Consider the following 21,685-nt stretch of genomic DNA (forward strand, 5'->3'; position numbering starts at 1 on the left):
CACCCCATTTTCCAATGGGAGCACTTGTTAAATGCTTCATGTCAGTCATTCTTCTGGATAATTTACTTAGGTCATCTCATTTAACCATTGCTATGCAGTTAAACATTATTCCCACTTTGCAGGAAACTGGGAATCAGAAAGACTGAGGAGCTTGCATTGATCACACAGGTAGTAAGTGGGAAGTCGGGTTTTGAACTCAGGAGCCAGTTTGGTCCAATCTCATGTTCTTTCTTACCCTAAGTTTCTGCTCTAAAATAAAAAACAAAAGTACTAATAAAACCATCCAAAGTTATGGAGTCTGGCCCTGACTGGCATTTTTCGAAACTCCATCAAGTGTTTTATATCTATAAAAAAAAAAGCCTGGGTCACCACTCCACATTTTCACATTGCTTATAAATCTCAAGTCAACAGAGCCCTAAGCAACCTTAAGCTTGAGAAAAATATTAACCAAATAACTTCTGTCTATTACTACTGGAGGGAAATAAGGTATTAAGTTGATAGATTTCTGATGTCTACTGCCATTTATTTGAATTAATGCTCCATTAGGTATTCAGAGAGTATAAAAAGATCAATGATGACCAGCTGGAGGTTAAATGGCAAATCCAAAGCAGTATTTTAAGAGTTGAAGGGAGTGCTTTCTTTCTTTAGATTTAAGAGAAGGAAAAAGCATTTCCAATTAGACATGGGCCCCAAGTAAAGAAGGGTGATTTTTTCTGCTCAAGGTTGGTGTGTACACGTGTGTGTTGGGAGGCAATTGTCAGTCACATGCTGGGATCTGATCGCATTCAGGTAGGTTTGGAGGGCTCCTCTAGGCCCCTCTACCCTAGGAAGGCATGGGCAGAGACTTACCCAATCTTTAGGGGTGTGCTGATTAACTGTGAACTTCATGTAAGACTGTATTATTTTCAACCTCAGAAATATTTACCAAAAAATCAGGGACCATGACCTCCTGGACAAAAGGAAAACTGTCACAGCACTGAAGGCAGGAGAGGACCGGGCCATTCTCCTGGGACTGGCCATGATGGTCTGCTCCATCATGATGTACTTTCTGCTGGGAATCACACTCCTGCGCTCATACATGCAGAGGTAATGCCTTTGGGTTGTTGGGACACGGTTGTTGGTCTTCCCCTTCTCCTTCCTCTCCCATAGCTTATCAGCCCTAAGGTCCTCTTCCTCACCTTCTTTCCCAATAAGTACTTTGAACAGTGCCTGGCACGTAATATTTTTAATAATGTTATTAAATAATAATGATAAGAATAGTTCTGTGTATAGGCTGCCTACTATGTGCAGGGACTTTCCAGACATGACTTGCTTAATGCTCATGAATACTTTATAAGGGACGTTCAATATGAATACACTCATTGTAAAAATGGCCAAACTGAGGCTCAAGATAGTTATAATTTGCCTGATATCACACAATAGCATATGGCATAGATAAGATTCAAACCCACATCCCACTCATTCCAGAGTCCCTATTCTTGCCTCTTCACACCTTTGCTCTCCACCATCGTTCCTTTTCTAGCCCACGCCCCTCTTCATCACCCCACACTTCGGTAGTTCTCAACTGCACATTTATATTTTCTGAGAAACTTTAAAAAACACTGATGCCCAGCACCCCCACCATCGCCCTCAGAAGGTCAGATTTAATGGTCTGTAGTGGGACCCAGTTACCAGTATCTTTCAAAGTTCCCCCCAGTGATCCTAATGTGCTGCCAAGGCTGAGAAACACTGCTATGCATCAACTTATAACAATAACAGAGTTTGAACCCTTTTTATTTTAATATTTGCCCTAGGTTTACTAAATAGATAGGGAGGCCATTAAATACTGAAACAGCAAGTGTACTTCCCCCTGAGTAAGCCGCGTAATAAATCCCCACAGCCTCTCTAGCTAACTGTTGTCCATAAATTGGATGCTTTGAGCACAGGGCAGCCTGGCATTGCTGTAACTAATGGGGAAAGTCTCACAGTGGCTCAGCTTAAGGAAACGAGGCCCTTTCCAATGAAAAATTGAGATTTCGCTCTGAAAGAGAATCAAGCGATTTTGTGGCATTCATTTCTCTACCTAAATTAATACTTTCGTTTTAGAAGCAAAATGTAGCAGAAATACAGTAATTTGCTAAAATTAAGGCGTCATCTTCCCCTTTTGTGGCTGCTCTGTGCTGTGGCTCTGATGTCTTCAGCTGTGCTCCTTCTCAGGGAAAGCGCTGACGCCTCAGGCCTGAGTGCTCACTGATCCCCAAAGCGCCTTCAGATCTTCACACCTGCTTAGAACCATCTGAGACTTTGTTCCCCTTTGTATAAGCAAAACCTGACCACCCATGCCCTAGGAAAATACAACTTGCCACACCGGAGGGGGCAAGGGCTAGTATCCTGGCCTGGCATGAAGTCGGACGTGAAAAGGGAAGTCAACACATGTCCAGCCAAAGGAGGGGGTATTAATCTGCAAAGAAAATGTGCTGTTTTCTGATCATTATGGTAATCAGCTTATACCCAGAAGTAAAACTGATTGCCAGTGTGTCACTTCTTAATCACAAATATTATCCCTGATCATAAAATTATAAGTATTTTGGAATGAAAAACTAACCAATGGGCAGCTGGAGGGTTTTTTTCCTTTTTTTGATCTTTCTAATAGAGGTTCCTAGGGCACTGACATGAACCCATTATCTCCATAGAAGGGTCTCTTTGCCACTGTGTTCAAAGGGAGGCAACACAGAGCCATGGAATGAGCCCGGGTCTTCGAGAAATACAGGAGTGGGTAGAATCACCGTTTCCATCACTTACTAGCTGTGTGCCCTTACCTGTTTCCTGATTTCTCTGACCTTCACCTTTTAAAAAAATTAACCCACCTTACAAAGTTTTGGAAATGTATATAAAGCACCAAGTAGGGTGAAGACAGATGCCACAAGTGATTGCTTTGGGTACAATAAAAGGGTGGAGTTCTCTTTTCTCCCTTATTAGAAAGACCATAAATATATCACAGAGGGCGCCTGGGTGGCTTAGGCGTTAAGCGTCTGCCTTCGGCTCAGGTCATGATCCCGGGGTCCTGGGATCGAGCCCCACATCGGGCTCCCTGCTCCACGGGAAGCCTGCTTCTCCCTCTCCTGCTCCCCTTGCTTGTGTTCCTGTTCTCACTGTCTCTCTCTCTCTGTAGAATAAATAAATAAAATCTTTAAAAAAAAAAGAAAAAGAAAAGAAATATATCACAGTCCTTCTGTCTGTCAAGTTATATGTCAAGCCCCTCCACCCCTTTGTCATCTTCCCTTCCCTTTCTCCCTTACACCTTCACTGCCTACCAACTGGGCAGACGTAACAAGTGAGGCCTGGTGTGTGGCAGGAAGCTGCTTACAAGGTAGAGCTCAGGGTGAATACAGGTTGCGATATAAAAGATGCCTTATGCTTACCAGTGAATGTGAGAAGGAAGTAAGAACCTAACTTAAACCAAGCACTGGATATTATAGTACGTCTGACAGAAGTCACTGGAAACGTTTTCAAGTGGCAGGCAAAGTTTATTCATGTTTATATTGCAGTTGGCCTAAAGCTACTCTATTCAAAGGCGTAAACTTTAACAAATAGATTGTATGATAGATCTGGAAAAGATTCTTCAGGTTAAGGAGTCGACAGACGATCCCCTCTGATGACACCTTCCTCGTTCTTAGTATCCAGGCCTGTGTTTGTTCCCTCTCCCCTTTCTCTGTAGCGTGTGGACGGAGGAGTCTCAATGCACCTTGGTGAATGCGTCCATCACAGAAACATTTAATTGCTCCTTCAGCTGTGGTCCGGACTGCTGGAAACTCTCTCAGTACCCCTGCCTCCAGGTATACGTTAACCTGACTTCTTCCGGTGAAAAGCTCCTTCTCTACCACACCGAAGAGACCATGAAAATCAATCAGAAGGTAAGAGCGTGGCGCACACACACCACTTTTCGGTCACCTCCCACAGAGCTCCCACGCTAAGCCCATCTCCCTCTGAAGTTCCTCTGTGCCAGCATTTCAAAGGAAAATACCACTGAGAAGCAGGCCCTGCCTCATCCCTTCACAGAACTATTTGACTCTTGCCTGGGAGACATTTATTTTCTGTGCATGTTGCAGACAAATCATTCCTCCATTTTGTGGTAGTGCAGATTTACCCTTTATTTTCATCTAGAAGAGTAAACATCCTATCATTTATACACAAATAGACTGAGTCTTTCAAAGCAAATGTGCAGCTTAGTCCAAGTCATACAAGCCAGAAAAAAAAAAAAAAAAAAAAAAACAGGTATTCATCATATATCTAAGAGCACCGGAGTAAAACAGTATTTTCCTTTCCCACAGTCATTGTCACTTTGTGCTGTGGCCATAGGAATGTAACTTAATCTCTCTGAGCCTCAACTTCCTTTTCTCTAACATCTTTGCAAGGTCATCTTGAGGATCAGGGCTGTGTATGTAAGGTATGGAGCAGACCACAGTGCCTGCACAGGGGGACCCTTCAATCCATGGTCATAGTGTGTGTGTTTGTGTTTCTTTCTTTTTATATATTATGTTCATAGAGGCTGAATTTTCCAGCACTGATATATTCAAATCTATGGGGTAGATGCTCAACAAATGTGTATTGTATGAAAGCTCTACATAACACTTGCATTTATAAGGTCTGGGATCACCAGTAAAGTGTCAACAGAACCCACCTGCCACTATCAATTTTAAGTTAAATATATTGAGCTTTGGATTTGTGATAGCAATTTAGATATGCCAAGAGAACCTGATGCTACTCTCCAGTAGGACAGTTGGCCCTCATTACTAGGATACAACCCTCATGAACCCCACTCTTTCTTGTAAAAACTTATTTTCATCACAATTATCAGCACCTAAATGATACATATGTATGGAAAAAAATGCAGTGGTTTATAAATTAGATGCTAGAACATAGGATTTGCTTTGTGATATATTGACACAAAGTAAGAAAATCCACCTTGCCTTTTGGTCACAGTAACTTTAAAAAATCCTTGCCGGTATCTCTGAGGACTGAACATAATGAATATTTCAGAGTCTGTCTTTTGAAAATGTCTGCTCTGATTTCCTTTGGTTTGTGGCAGCCACAAATAATACCAATCCTAACCCTGTTCTGCAAATATATAAAGCTTAGCTCTCCCACAAGTGTTTGTTTTTCAAGATCTTCCCTCAAGTCAGATCTTTAAATCAAAGCTGACCTGTAATGGTGAATGCCTATAAAACTCTCAGATCTCTGTGGAACTGGAAATTGGCCAAAGGTGAAGAGGCATCCAAAAGTAGGATAAATTTCCATTTCCTCGTTTTGACATTTTATCACTACAGCCCTGTGAATGCATTATTTAGGCTATAAACAGGGAGTGAACCTACCATAGGAAGGCTCAGTTAAAAATTTAGGACCTGTATCTGTCTGCTGTCAGCATGATACTAGTTCATCATTTGGTTTATTTGCCACATTACCTTGCTTTTAACCATGAATTATAACACACATACTGAAACATGCAAGAAATGAAAGGGTGTGCAGCTCAAGCATTTATTATAGAGACCACCATGGAAGTAAAGAAGTAAAACATTTCCTGCACCACAAAAATATCCCTCATGCCCCCTCCCAGTAACTACAGGCTCTGTCCCATGCCAAAGATAACAACTGTCCTGACAATATGGCAATTACTTTTTTTTGTATTTTTCTTCGTAGTGTCGTCCCCTAAGCATATATCCTTAAACATCATCTTTTAGTTTTGTCTGGTTTTTAAATATTATATAAATGGAATTACACAGAATATTTCCCTTTGTGTCTGGCTTCTTTCACATAACAATTAACGTTTGCTAGAGCCCTTCCACTTGGTGTTAGCACATTAATTTTCATTACTGTATCATGTCCCATTGTATGAATGTGTCAATTTATTTATTCATTCTACTGTTGATGGACATTTTCAGTCATGTACATTTTGGGGCTACTGCAAATAATTGTGCCATGAATATTCTTGTATATGTCTCTTGATGTATAAGCATACACATTTCTGTCTGGTATAAACCTAGGAATGAAATATCTAGATCACAGGGTACACCTATCTGAGAAAGTTTAGTAGATAATACCAAACAGTTTTCCAAATTCCCACCAACCCTAAAGATAAGAGAGTTTTTATTGTTTCAAATCCTTACCAACACTTGGTATCACCTGTAATTTTAATTTTAGCTAATGTAGTGATATCTCCTTGGGATTCTGATGACTAATGTTGCCAACTGCCTTTTCATTTATTTATTGGCCATTTGGGTATCTCTTTTGTGCAATCTCTGTTCCAGTCCCTTGTCCATTTTTCTGTCAGATTGTTTCTTCTTCATATTCATTGTAGGAATTTTTATATCTAGTTATGAGCCTCTGTTGGTTATATGTGTTGCAAATATCTTCTCTCATTCTGTGGCCTTTTCACTCCCTTAATGATGTCTTTGAATGAAAGAACTTTCTAATTTTAATATAGTCAAATTTTGTCCATCTGTTTTTGCTGTTGTGGAGGTGGTGGTGGTTGTTTAGATGTTTGGGTTTGGGGAGGGAGCTTTTTTGTTGTTGATTTTGGGGGGTTTTTTTGTTTGGTTTGTTGGTTTTTGGTTTTTGGGTTTTTTGTTCGGTTGGTTGGTTGGTTTTTCTGGCATTTCGTTGTCCTGTTTAAAAAGTCTTTACCTGTCCTGAGTTCACAAAGTCGCTCTCCTAAATTATCTTCTAGAAACGTTATTATTTCTCCTTCCACATTTAGAGTACGATCTCCTTTCACATTTAGAGTACATTTAGAGTGGAACTGATTTTTATGCAGGAGTCTAGTTTCTGGGTTTCTTTTTTTCTCTTGTGGACAGCCATTTGCCACGTCCGCTTATGAAAAGACCACCCTTTCCTCACTAGATTATTTTTATAATCCCATTCCCCTTTTTTTTTTCTTGGAAGTTATCTGTTGTATTACCATTCTTTTAGGGTTTAGCCTAGAGATTACAACTTGCAATCTTGACTACTTAAGGACATTAAAACATCTTCACTCCTACTTATTATCTTCTCAACTTACATATTATTGCCATTTTATCCAATAGATACTCTGAGTTCATGCAGACATTATTACTTGAAGGATACATCTACTGAACATAAAATTCTAACTTGGCTGGTACTTTGTTTCTGCACCTCAGATACATTCCATTATCTTCTGGCAAGCTTTATTACTATTTAGAAATCGGCTCTCAGCTAATTGCTGCTTCTTCGAAGGTAATCTTGGTTTATTTTAAAGATCATTTGATTTGGTTTTCCATGGTTTAACTGTTATGTGGCAGAGTATACATTTATTTTTATTTGCCTACTTGGTGTTCCCAGGGCTTCCTTTGGTGTTCTTTCATGTTCTTCATCAATTTTGGAAAGTTCTCAGTCAGTATTTGGACAAATATGATCTCTGCTCCGATTCACTTCTGTTTCTCCTTTTTGCACTCCAACTGGCCCTATGCCGAGCTTTCTCTTTGTATCTCCTGTGTACTTACTCTCCCTCTTTTTAATTTCTCTGTGCTTCATTCTGCATTCTAACCTAGCTTCTAATTGTAATTCATTCCTCAGCTCTGACAAACCTACTTTTAACCCCCGCCATTGCATTCTTAATTTCTCGTACTGTCTTTTTCATTTTGAGAATATCCATCGGAGTCTGTTTTGCCATTTCTGGTTTTCTGAAATAGCCTCATTTTTGTCTCTTAAGTCCTTCAACATAAAAGTAAAATTATAGTTATTTTAAAGTTTATCTTGAGGACTTCAATATCCAAGGCTGCTATGTACCCATGCTGTTTGATTTTCTTCTCCTGTTCATTTTCATGTTTGTCTTGTAATGTCTGGTTATTTTTTATTAGGTATCATATTTGCAAAATCATTTATAAAAATCATTTTAAGCCTAGGATGAGGTCATCATGTCATCTTTTCCAAAAAGTACTCCCACTTGCTTCTGCCAGGTTCCTGAGTGTATGAGCCATATGTGATCACCTCATTCTGACTTCATAAACTTGAGATATACAAGTCTGAACTCAAGTCCCTTTGAGGATCTGTCTACTTCAGGTTGCCATTATTCCTAGGATGCAGTCCTTAGGGTCCTAACACAAAGTGAATGGGGGGTCATCAGGCTCCCTATCTGATAGGCCCTCAATGATGGTTCCTGCCCCCAGCTCTGCAAGGCTGTCCAAAATGCCATTCAGTTTTCTAGACTCTCAGCCCCCTTCTAGAATCAGCATATACTCCCAAGGAAAAGGTGGCACCAAAAACTGCGGAAATGAAAGGAAGAGTGTGCCTCACCTTCCTGGCCCCACAGTTCTTCATACCTGGATAGCTGTCCTCTGTCTTTAATCAGAAATATATGTAGTAAGTCAATCAGAGAAAGACAATTATCATATGGATTCACTCATATGTGGAATATAAGAAACAAGGCAGAGGACCATAGGGAAAAGGAGGGAAAACTGAATGGGAAGTCATCAGAGAGGCAGACAAACCATGAGAGACTCTTAACTATAGGAAACAAACTGAGAGTTGTTAGAGGGGAGGTAACTGGGTGATGGGCATTAAGGAGAGCACATGATGCAATGAGTACAGGGTGTTATATACAACTGACAGACTGTAGAATGCTACATCTAAAACAAGGGATGTACTATAGGTTGGCTAATTGAATTTAAATTTTAAAAAATAAAAAATAAAAGAAAGAAATATATGTATTAAAAATATAGTTACTTCCACATCTGAAGGACATTAAAGCACAGTCTTCATGCAATATGAGGAATATTCAGGATATTCCTGAGGAAAACATAAAAATAATCTCTATGTGGATCCCTCCTTCCTGTTACCCTCCTCCCAGCTCACTAAAAATAACAGTCTTCCCCAGAGTTACCAAGAAATGGGCAGAGTTTTACTGAGATACATAAGGCATTACTGACCAAGTTTGATCTGAGAAAACAGGAGGCAAAAGAAACAGTCAAGCTGTCTGTATCTTTGTAGAAAAGATCCAAAAGAATTTTATTTTTAATTTTTCACACTCTCTCATATACTCTTTCTTTTTCAACCTTTAAACCCAGTGCCCAGCCTCTTGTCAACATTACAACTGGAGCTGCTTAAGCTGATAAGCGGGCAGCTCTTGTAGAGCAATTGGCTGAGCGTTCCAGGGAGCTGCAAGTGGGCTCAAGGGCCCCTGCCTCTCAGGGCCGCAAGGATTATGATTCCTCCATCAGAGGAATCATAAACAGTGGCTGAGAATTAATTCACTATGGTTGTTAAATTCTTCAATGCTGATCTCCCTTGGGAGTTTAAAACCTATTCTGCCTACCAGGGATTCTCAAAACATGACTATCTGGTCTGAGAGTGGATTTAAAATTAAGTTTGGTATAAGACAAGAAAATATATCCAATAAAGGGGTTCTGAACGCAATTCCAATGTGTGTGGGGCAGGAAGAGGGGGTGTTTCTCACACCATCAAGCTGGGTGTCCTACAATTCAACTCAAATCTGATACTATCTACCCAGAGATAGCATTACACTGTACATGTTAAGAGCTCTGTCCCACAAGACTACCCCCACCTGGAGTTCAGATGCCAGGCTCATCAGAGCTTATCAGAGTTCCAGCAGCCCCCTCCTTAAACTCTATTAATTTGCTAGAGTCGCTCACAGACTCAGAGACACATTTTGCTTATTAGAGTCCCAGCTTATTTTAAAATGGTACAACTCAGGAACAGCCAGATGGAAGAGTCATATAGGGCTAAATACAGGGAGGAGCACAGAGCCCCCTCCAAGCATGCCACTCTCTCCAGGTCTCCCCGCGCTCTCCAACCTGGAAGCTCTCCTAACCCTGTTCTATCAGTCTTTAATGGAGGCTACATTATATAGGCATGAGTGATTAAACCATTAGCCATTGGCAAGCGATTCAATCTCCAACCCTTCTCCCAGGAGGTCAGGGGATTAAGACTGAGAGTTCTAACCCTCTAATCACATGGGGGGTTCTCCTGGTAGCCAGCCCCATCCTTAAGTGTCGTCCCAAAGTAACCTTATTAACCTAACAAAAGACACCTTTATAGCTCTTATCACTTAGGAAATTTCAAGGGTTTTAGGACCTCTGTTCCAGAAACAGGGACAAAGAACAAATATCACATCCATTCTTTGGTATGCGGGATAGTACCATATTCTATTCTATTCTATTCTATTCTATTCTATTCTATTCTATTCTATTATTTTATAGATAATTGTCATGGGGAAGATAGCTATTTTTGGTGGAGAATAAGTTCTATAAATTAGCCAAGTATTTGCAACTCCAAACTCTCCACCGTCCCTCTCTTCGTCACCCATTCTGGAAGCCTTCTGGGTTTCCTAAATGCAGAGAATATGCATATCTAGACCAGGGTTTCTCAACCTTGGCACTACCAATATCTTGGTGGGATAATTCTTTGTTGTTCTATGAGGGTAGGTTCTGCCCTGTACAACGTAGGATATCTAACGGCATCCCTGGCCTCTACCCACTAGATGTCTAGCATCATCCTCCCTCCAACAGTGACAACTAAAAATGTCTCCAGACAGTGGCAGAACCACTGCTCTAGATTTCATTTAGCTTTGAGTTTGGATGTTGTGAGATCCCAAAATCCTAAGCAAAGCTTGGAAGCGCTTAATTCCTCTGCATTGCATTGATAGGGTAAGGGTTAAAGGAAAGAAATGGAAGGAAGTTGAAAATCTAGGTAAGAAATAAAAGGATCAAACATTTATCAAGTGTCTTCTATATACTGTGTCCCCAGCACTCGGGTAAAAACTTTATAAAAATCATCTCATTTAATCCTGACTAAAACCACACTCCTAAAATAATAGTCAAATTTTATCAAGAGTTTACAACATGCCAGGCATTGTATCATATTAAATATTTTACATGAACTCACTTATTTAATTACAGTAGCAGTCCCACATATTAGGTACCACTATTATCTCCACTTTTTGCAATAATGTAGCTAAGCTCAGAAAATGAAATAATTTTCCCAAAGTCACACATTCACTAACTAATTAGGTCTGAATAAAAATCTAAGTCTCTTCATCTCATCCTGCTATCTCTTAAAGAGAAAAACATTAGAGCATCCTCTTGAAAAGATGAAAAATCTAATTCTATGAAATATTTATCCTTGGATGGCATATTTTAGTGAACAGGTGAGAATCCATGCCATTCCATCATATCCCAAGAGCTGCTTAGGATCAAAAGGCCATTGCACAAGGAATAGAATTATCTGTGATCCATAGGGAAGGCAGGGATGTGTATTCAGCACGAGTTTACACAGAATAGATACTAAACAGATAGAAGTGCACCCTTAAAGGGGAAGGGGGTGGGGGGAAACATGCCCGAAAATGTGATATATGAAATTCCCATAATTAGCATTTTAAATTGAAGGATATCTATTAGACATTTGCTGAAACTACCTATGGGCCAGAGATTCGGAAATACTTTTATGATTGACAAAGTTTAGTCATTGCTCCCAAAACTAAATTCCGGGACAGCCCAGGGCACCTTTGTGCGGAAATGAAAGGAAGAGTGTGCCCCAAAGAAGCCTGCACTAAGCATCAAGAAGAAACGCATGGAGAAGGAATCTGCTCCTTTCCAATTGCTGAGAAAGAGGACCATGGCAAAGAGCAAGGTCAGAAGAGGTATGTGACTTACTTTAGGCCTAATTGCATACATCATGACCCGGGAGTGATTGGCCTCCATGGTTTAGCCATCTGGGTATTAAGTAATCTCAAGGCTCCAGGTGGCTTTTATTTAGTTAGTAGATTTCCTAGGTCCTTTTAACTTCTTCTCTACTCTAAATCAAGCAGAAATGTCGTAACAAAGGTGAAAGCTCTGGGAAACACAGAAAAGGAACACGTCTCTTGGGAGGGATCTGTGTCTCAATACTGAAAGAAATGTTTGTGCATAGCAGAGTGTGAATTCTGTTTTCCTCTCCCAAACATTTCAGAGTTCCACTTGCCAAAGTCAAACAGACACTAGAAGTGCAAACTAAACAAATCTAAACCAAATTTTGTGGGATTCGCTGTTCTAGAAGTGATGATAAGAAACAAGAAGTCTCAAAAGGGAAAGAAAGGAACATCTGAATTTACTCTCTCACCTCGTCTGCCCATTGCTGATACCCAAAAAAAAACAACACGAAAGTTCAAAATACACGTGGGGACCAGAGTAACCCAAGGCTTCCAGCTGCTGATCTCTACACTAGAAAGATGTCCATCTGACTTTAGAACCAAGAATATGTCTGTTTCACATGAGCAATTTTTTTGTTTTTACCCCATGGTCATGGTGGGCTTAGGATGCTCGGGCTACTAACAAGTTCTGAGCCCACCTCTGCGAAGGGTATATCTTTACTCAAAACCTTTTTAGCTTCATTCCTGGTCCCATTGTGTCACCCTACCCTTGTTTTGTAATATCTTCCTGTTTCTTTCTAATGACCTATCTTGTATTGTTTCTGTTTTTGATGGCTCTGTCTAGTACGCTACCTGACACATTAGAGACAATCAACATTGATTAGATTTCATTAAATTTCTAACCCCTCTCTGAAAATAAACCCCTTCTCTTTTTATAAAAGAACAAGTGAAAAATAAACCCTTCCCTTGAGATGATGCTGAGAATTGATAGTTCATTTTCTACCATCATAAAAAAAAAAAAAAAAAAAGGCTGACCTATGAGGTTATTCAGCCAAACCATCCCCATTCCCCTGCCCCCACTTCTCCACACATCTTTTATTTTTAGGGTGAAGGCCTGTCACTATTTGCTTCACATGTGCAGCAAAGCAGAAGTAAAGCCCAACAGGTAGTTTCTCAAAACTTCTGTCCATCATCAGAATAAAAATAATTCTATTGATGTGTAAGATTCTGGAAATTAGACTAAGAAAAGTTTCAGTCACTTTTTCAAAGAATTGTAGAAAAGATACAGTTGCTGGACCTTCATTGCCCTGGAGGGGAACAAAAGAAGTTGCCACGAGCTGGGTTTCTTCAGCTGGGAGAGGAAAGGTCATACCTGTGGGCGAGCTCTATGGGTTTTAATACTAAGGAGAATTTAAGGGATTTGGGAAAGCAATAAGGTTTATTAACAAAACTCTGGATTAAGAAGAGAGATGTGAAACTAAATCTTCCATTGAATGGCTGCCTCAGAGGTTTGCAAGGTTTCTATTTCCATATGTTAAAGCACAAAAGAAAGAATAACCCAAGGCCATGGAAAAAAAATATGTATATATTAACATACTTTGATTAGTACTTAAGTGTCTTGTGTATATAAAATGATTACTCTTATGTTCCTTTATGTTATATATCACTAAGAATCTAAAAGTTAAATCTTTCCTATCCCACACCTCCCACCAAAAAAAGTATGATCTAAAATGCTGGGATTTTTATCTTTTCAGTCTACATTACATTTTCCAAGTAAGCATAGATAGTAAAGTTTCCATTTGTTGAAATGCATTCTGTGTATTCTAAATCAATCACATAAAATTATCCACCAAGCATGTGATAAAATCATGAGATCATTAAATCTTCACCCCAAATTCATACCAGCCTCAAGAACATACACATGGCTATAGTTTGAGCCATAGAGAAAGAAACCTAGAATCCTAGTACAGGATTCAGCAAAATGTCAAATCTCCTGGGACACAAAAGCTAGGAACATAAGATAAGAGCCATTGAACAGGACTGCCCCTGTGAACACCACATAACTAATAATTTCGCCCTCCTTAGAGGTTTCAGAGTTTAATATGTGGCACTTGGTCAAAGGCTTTAGAAGATCATATGGACAATGTGATACTCCAGTAAGAAAATATGTAGGTGAAAATTTATTGAGGCTTTATGCATAGTCATCATTTAATCTTCACACAAACCCTGTCTGGAAGTCTCTGTTAACCCCTTTATGTAGATAAAGAAGTTGATTCTGAGGAGCAAAGTAAATTGCCTACAGAAACGTAGTAACCAGATCTAGATAACACAACTTGGGCTCATTATACTATCTCATGCATTAGTAATGACAAGAGAAGGACCCATCAATAATAAAAGTAAATGAATGATTGACATATGGTAGAGTCAGCCGGTCATGTATGGAACATGCCTTATCTGGCCATTCCAAATACACACATTTGAGACCCTGAAGGCTTGAAACTTTAATAAGCAGTATTAAACCTGTACAGCAACCTTGCTAGACGGTCTCAAAAGTACTTTATATCTCATTTTACTTGGAAGAATCTTACTTAGTGACAGAATTATTGTCATTTGACTGACAAACATTTCTTTAAAAAAAAAAAATTTAAAAGCCAGACCAATTCACAAGAGCATAAGAAAAGAAAAAAATCCATTTTTAATGGAATGCCATTTTTATTGAGATCACCTCAATAACTTAGTCCTGTTAGCCATGGGAACTACTACTATAAACTGTCTTGGCACAAAAATATACAGAAGCCTGAGCATTTGTAATCTAAATTGGTTCTGTTCAAATTCAACCACAAATGGCTTATCTGTGATTTTTTTTTAATGCTTTGCTTCAGGTAACATTTTTAAAAACTGTAAAGACATGAGGCAGCTTTGAAGAAGGAAAAAAATGATCAAGGTAGATATCTCCATCCTGCCTTAAACCCTTTTGATTCAAAGACATCCAACTGGTAGAAAATTTGTTTCATGGAGTCATAGGCTAATTTTATACTAGGTTGTAACTCACTGAGAAATTCTGCTTTTTTGGAAATAATTTCAGACCCTTAATGTCGTGCTAGCACCAGCTCTCTGCTGTACTCATATTTATGAGTGTACTCACATTTCTTCTTAGCTGATTAAATTTGAAGGTGTCAACCAGCCCTGCTATGAGAACATTACTTTAAGCCTGGTTTACCATAAACACCAGCATGCTCAACCTCCATTCTTAACTAAATAAGAATCTTCCTGCTGTTTAGAGTCAAAGAATCCAATGATTACAGCACTATAAACAAAGCTAGGTGCCTGCGTGCCCAGCAATAAAGTGAGAGAAAAGAGTAATGCAAACATACTCCATTAGCAAAACTCATTCCATTTCTTTTATATTTTCTACCTGTGAAATCTATAGATCTTCCAGGATCCTAAACCCAAAGCTTCCATCAATGTACCTCAAAGTTCAACATTAGCCCACCTCATTTGTGTCTCCACATACAGTTGTGGGAGCTGTGCACTGCACAACCTTGGGGGTACCAGTCACATGGTAAAAGTCATAGATGTGAATATTTGTAAGCATGACTTATAAATTGGTAACAGCAGTAAAAAAAGTAGGTTTTTTTTCATAAAATCAGTGTATTATGACAATTTTCAACAGAAAATAATAGTGTTCTAAAGAGGGGGCATAGTTTTCTAATTTACACCAAAACATTATATAGATTAGCTGTGATCTTGTCACAAACCAATTCAGGTAAATCAGTTAAATTAACCATTTGATAATGTGTGTAATTATAGGCACGGATTTTTTTTTTTTTTTCCTGTTAGGAGGCAATTATAAAGAGAGGTAAGAGTTAGTTTAGGACTCACACATCTCCCTGAAAAGTGACTTAAATCACCTTCTTCCTAACTTTTTCAAAAAATCAGTTTTGTCACTGCCCATTTACAGACCAAGGGAAAAGGGTCATAGAGATTTCATATACTTAAAGACTGCTTTTTAAATTAGGAAAAAAGTGTGTTCAAAAGTATATGCATTTTTCCCTCCCTTCCCCTACGAAACCACAGAGGGAGACAAACCATAAGAGACTGTTAATCTCAGGAAACAAACTGAGGGTTGCTGGAGTGGAGGGGGGTAGGAGGGATGGGATGGCTGGGTGATGGACATTGGGGAGGGTATGTGCTATGGGGAGCACTCAGAATTGTGTAAGATTGATGAATCACAGACCTGTACCCCTAAAACAAATATGTAAATAAATAAATAAATAAAAATTGTAAAAAGTATATGCAATAAATCATAAAACTCAAAATTCTTTACTTCCTTCTGTAGCTAGAAAAGAGAGGGCAGGGAAAGGAGAAAGGATAGGAAGAAGGAACAGAGGGGAAAATATAGTGAGGTGAGGAGTCAGGGCAGGGCAAGGAAGGAAATGAGATACAAAGAAAGAAATCCAAGGACATAAGTATGTAGGAAGAAAGGAGAGACATGTAGAAAAGCTATAACAAGAAAGATTAGAGAGGGAAAAGATCAAAGAAAAGATAGTGTAAATTTTCAGATGAATGATGGTTGAAAAGTAAATTCATTTGGTTCTGTTTTATTTTTCCTTGGTTTATGGAAAAAGTTACTTTGCCACGCTAACTGGGCACCAACAACTCATCACAGCTCTTTAACTATTCAGTATTTCTGTACTTTCCAGGATTCTTTTTCAGAAACTCACTGGAGGTATAGCTATTTCCTTCACTACAGTAGCAAGGTGACCAAGCTGCCTTGGCTGAATAAATTAAGCCAAGCCAAAAAGAGAAGAATAAACTACTTTCCCTGAGAGACCTGGTAGCTTCTGATATTACAGGGACTGCTGTGGATAGATAAAAGACAGAAAGATTGACACTCTGATTCCATGTTAAAGTAGGTTCAATAGGGAATAATTAAAACTCACCATGCTCAGCTATGGTAAAAAGAATCCACTGGAGTCATCCAATTCTAATCAACAATTAAACTATACATGAGTGAACTATTTAGGTACATCTGGGTCAGACAGCTACAAACATTGTTTTTATTACTATGTGAGGTCTTGGGGTTTCTGGAGACACTGGTTTGAATATGAAAAGAATAACCATCATGGTTATTTCACAGATCATTAAGTTGACCTCAATATCCCATCTCCTCCTAGTATCAGATATGCACAAAGAAAGTATCTTCTGGTGACAGTTTATCTCGTTTTCCACAGTGCTCCTATATACCTAAGTGTGGAAAAAGTTTTGAAGAATCCATGTCCCTGGTGAATGTCGTCATGGAAAACTTCAGGAAGTATCAACACTTCTCCTGCTATTCTGACCCAGAAGGAAACCAGAAGAGTGTCATCCTAACCAAACTCTACAGTTCCAACATGCTGTTCCATTCACTGTTCTGGCCAACTTGTATGATGGCTGGGGGCGTGGTGATCGTTGCCATGGTGAAACTCACACAGTACCTCTCCCTGCTCTGTGAGAGGATCCAACGGATCAATAGATAAAAGCAAAATGGATGAGATCATTTTCTTTAAAGCTCAAATACTGTGTTCTTTCATTCTTCACCAAAGAACCTTAAGTTTGTAATGTGCAGTCTGTTATGAGTTCCTCAGTATATTCTTATACATAGAGCAATAATGCAAAAGCTGTCCTATATGCAAACATGATGTCTTTATTATTCAGGAGAAGAAATAACTGTTTTGTGTTGGTTGGTTGTTTTCATAAGCTTGTTTTGATGCTGGAACTAGTACTTCCTTGTCTCGTTCCACCAAAATCGGGCTCAGTTATTCATTTGCCAAGCTTTGTGGAGGAATGTAGACAATATCAAAGTGATAAAGTCTGTGTTCTCAATTGTCTGATCTCTTGAAGACATTTCTGCAATATTTTTCATCATTCATTGTTTACTAAAGCTGCAGCCAAAAATATTCTTTCTTTTCTTACTCAAAACTGAGCCCTGTAAGCAAGTAAAGGGACCAGATTTCCTAACTAAAGGATGTCAAGCATTTTCCTTATATTTCTACCATATCACTGTAAAGAAGGGGGGAAATCCAGACAGTTATTTCTCTTTTATTATTTTCTATTCATAACTTCAGATTTTTTAACTGATTTCCAAAAAATAAGCTGTTTTCATTATCCAATTCTATAATCTCTTCCTGTGATTTAAATAGAAAATGAACAGAACCCTTTTCCATTTAAGACCCTGCTACTGTGTGAGGAGATAACACTTAACAAAGAGTTTCATTACCTGTGAATTGACTGAACGTTGAGTAAATTTACCATTGTCAACCAGGAAAGTCTATGTCACTAAGATATTTATGTGAAAATCTTTATTCTATTTCAATTGAACTGTTAGATGGTAAAATTAAGATCCTACTTGCTGGTCAAGACTGGTGGACTGATTTCAATGGATAAATCTATTGTGGCAAATTAACATATTGGAATGTTACTCTTTGGGAACTTATTTTTAAATTAATGAGTGTGTGTAGTCTCTCTGACAAGTGTTCCCCATTGGGATTTTAAATCTGTGTGCACAGAATATTTGTCTCCTCTACATGTTTTATTTTTCTATTTACAATTCTCTTTTTTGTTGCTAGATTTTATACCCAGAGTAGACCTTTTTCCTAACACACACTTAAAATGAATAACAGATCTAAAGGAAGACTTTGTTCACATTGCCCTTTACTTATTGTGTTGGATGCGGGGGTGGGGAGGTGGGTGCAGAATGAGGGATTGGTTTTAAACAAAAACATTCCATCTTTTATTTAACATCAATATCAAAAGGAGAAGACAAACATCTATCTTTCTCATCTATATTTAAGTACCCTTTTATAACATAGTATCAAAGTTTTCTAGATATTGGGAAATTTTACAAAACGTATTTGTGGAATGCATGGTGATACTAATCTGATGAAGTGGAAAGTTTCCTGCAATACTGTAATTCATAGTTTGAGTTTCCATAAGCACTTAAATCCTTAGGGTGCAATTGGGGCTTCAAATGTGTAATTAAAATTTTAAAAAACAAAATCCATTACATCAGCAAGATTTGAATACCTCTTGCATTCTAAGCTGACAAGCCCACGGTAGTCCAAAAATGTAGGATTCACTATCATTAAAGGTATTTAAAGAGATTATAAAGAAAGTTCCTTTAACACACAAACACACACAACTTTCAAACAATATTAGGAATATTGCTTGAAAATATGATGGAAAACTCGATTCCTACCCTACCTGAAAAACATAATTCTGAAGATGATAGGAAAATCTCTGTGACTATGGAGCTGAAAATTTATAATTTTTAATGTTCCTTGAGCTTCCCTTCAAGTAATCCAAGGATGAATTATTTTTTTTTCGGACTTGTAATTAAAAATTCCCAATTGATGTTTCAGATAAGATTTAAGAAATCTCAAAATAATTACACCAAAAAAACATTAACATTAATTCAGTGTCTTTCTGAATTCCCATAAAAAACAGCCCTTTAAGTAATTTAAATGTACACACAATTAAATGCTCATTATTAAAGACAAATAAACTGTGATTAATAATGTTTTAAATACATTGCATATGTTAAATAATTTAATCTTTATTATAACCCTATTGGAGGAAGCACTATTATTTTCCCATTCTATAGAGGAGAATGTTGAAGCCTAGAGATGTTAAGTAACTTCCCCAAGGTTACACAGAAACTAAGAGGGCAGAGAGCTGAGAAAATACCCAATTTGTAGCTGCTCCATTATAGTAACCATTTCCATGGCTTTGGGGTATTTTAGATAAGACCGAGGAAGGCTAAGGTTTAGAAAGAATTATAGGGGTGAGGGGTAAAGAAGAAAGACCACTGAACTAGAAGTCAAAGATGTCATTCAAGACATGGCGACTAGGTGACTTCTGCTTCTTGATTAGTCTCTAGACTTCTTTGACTGTAGAATTAGAATGTGAGGCCAGCTGACCACTGAGTTCCCTTTTAACACTAGCATTTCATCCTAGGTGTGTGGAAGGAAGAATGAATACCATTCCCCAACCTGCATAGCACAAATCTGATCCTCAAATAGAATCTACTAGTATTAATCCATGGATTAAAAAGCAGCCTCCCTGCTAATATTCCCCAAAAGCCACATGCCCCTTCTTTAGGGCCCAAACTTTATTTACACCTGTCAGAAGCAGAACTCTGAGCCTTCACATTACTCAACAAAGCTGATATCCCCCACAGAGTATCTGTGCTTCCAAATCACTTTCATTATCCAATTGGCATATCCCATCTAAAACTTTATGGATTTCAAATTCCCTGAGTTACAATTATATTAAAACCCGGAAAATGGTAAATACACCAATGATTGCTTGCAAATAGCCATAATAAAAAATATGATTCTATAGAAAGCTGACTGATCGTAATGACGATGTAGGCAACCATAAAATACCTCTTATGTAGGCCATGTGACATTTAGGGTTCCAGCATGTTACTCTTCTCATTGCTGTAAATGACCAAAAGAGTGATCATGCCTGGCATTTATATAACAAATGTTATTTTCAATATGTCAAACCATAAACATCTTATCACATTTCAGTGGGCGAAACATCTCGACACTATAATCATTCCATTGACATTAACAGAGAGATCTGTAGGACAACAAAATAATATGAGCAATTGATTCCAGTGAGTTAAAACAATAATTTTAATACAGTGATCTGTCATTCACAGGCATAATTAAATTTCCTCCCCTGCCTTGCCAAAATCCTGAAATGAACACTGTTCAAGCAAGTAAGGGAATTTTTGTCCTGGTGGGGAAGAGGAGGTGATTACAGGTTGGATATTGTTCCTTCTCTTCCCAACTTCTACTTCTTTCCCTTTCCCTTTGTAAAACATTCAGTAAGAATGATCTCAGAGTTCTGCAGGAACCATTCCAATGTATGTACCACTTGGGAAGTTTGACTCAAGGAAAAAAGCTTCAGGACTCTTCTGAAAAACCTGTCAGGGTGACATGCCCAACAGAACTGAGCACACAACTTTTAAGCTGCATCTGTTCCACCCTTCCATATTTGCAGCAACTGTAAGGAATAATACAAAGTATATGACACTACTTCTCTCCTAAGAATGAGTTTGTAGTCCACTAGACAGGTCAAGACAACACACATGAAGAAAAAAATAGAGAACAATTAGGTCTCTAATCCACACCAGTGAGCATAATATCTACAGAGGGTCGATACGAGGCTTACCTGGGATGTATATGTAAAATGTCTAGCACTGTATATAGCATATAATACATGCTTACAACTGGTAATTATTACTATTAATAGCAAAATGTAGAAGTAGTATTAATAGTATTAGTATAACTACTAGTAGTATATAGTCTCTTAGAGCTAGAATAGAATAGCTCTAAAACGTCGTTTTTGCCCAGAATCTACACCAATGCGTAAATCCCTTCTACAACATCCTTAGCAGGATAATCTAGTGATAGGGACAGTTACTACTTGAATCCTGCCAGCAATGGGATAGGTTACCAGTTAATAAGACAATGCCAGAAAGTTTTCCTGATATCAGGCTAAAATCTGCCTCCCTATAATATCTACCCACTAAATTCACACAAAATCAGATCAGTACTCCTGTGTCACTAACTTATTCTATTAGTGCTATTTTATTTAAAAACGGAGGGAATGGGGAAAGAGCAACTTCATTTTTTAGAATATAAAATCATAGAAAATCACACATTCAGCCAGGGTTATGACATAAATGAAAATTTATAAATGATATCAACTTTAAAAGGTTAATAATAACCTATTAGAACTTAAACATTCATGAATGAATTAAATTGATGAACTAGCTTAACCCTCTGATGCCCATGTGAATTTTAATCCTGTACCACCTCTCAAGTATGAATGGTAACACTGTCTGAAGTTCTACATTATGTTCTTATTCAACTCTGTGACACCAGACTAACTTGTCTAAGTAACCAGATTACTTAGGAGCATAGATATGTTCCTAACAGAAAGTTGCAACAATTATGCCACGAGTTTGTCTTGGCTAAGGTACCATTCTCCAGTGCA

General features: G+C 38.3%; 1 protein-coding gene across 4 annotated transcripts in view; it reads left to right on the forward strand.

Annotated features, from left to right (window-relative positions):
• KCNMB2 (potassium calcium-activated channel subfamily M regulatory beta subunit 2) overlaps positions 1–20,830 on the forward strand; it is a 230,461-nt gene extending 209,631 nt beyond the window's left edge. For 2 of the 4 annotated variants that reach the window (XM_081829896.1, XM_081829907.1), the window contains 3 exons: positions 937–1,086; positions 3,698–3,893; positions 16,870–20,830. In XM_081829896.1, the coding sequence (XP_081686022.1) occupies positions 937–1,086; positions 3,698–3,893; positions 16,870–17,154 (631 nt within the window). In that variant the 3' untranslated portion in view covers positions 17,155–20,830. Of the gene's footprint in view, positions 1–915; positions 1,087–3,697; positions 3,894–16,869 lie in introns of all 4 variants that reach the window. The other 2 variants (XM_081829885.1, XM_081829901.1) reach the window with 1 other exon arrangement.
• Positions 20,831–21,685: the final 855 nt, after the last annotated feature.

This window comes from Leptonychotes weddellii, chromosome 1, assembly GCF_054177405.1.
Source record: "Leptonychotes weddellii isolate Sample4059 chromosome 1, ASM5417740v2, whole genome shotgun sequence".
Lineage (NCBI taxonomy): Eukaryota > Metazoa > Chordata > Mammalia > Carnivora > Phocidae > Leptonychotes > Leptonychotes weddellii.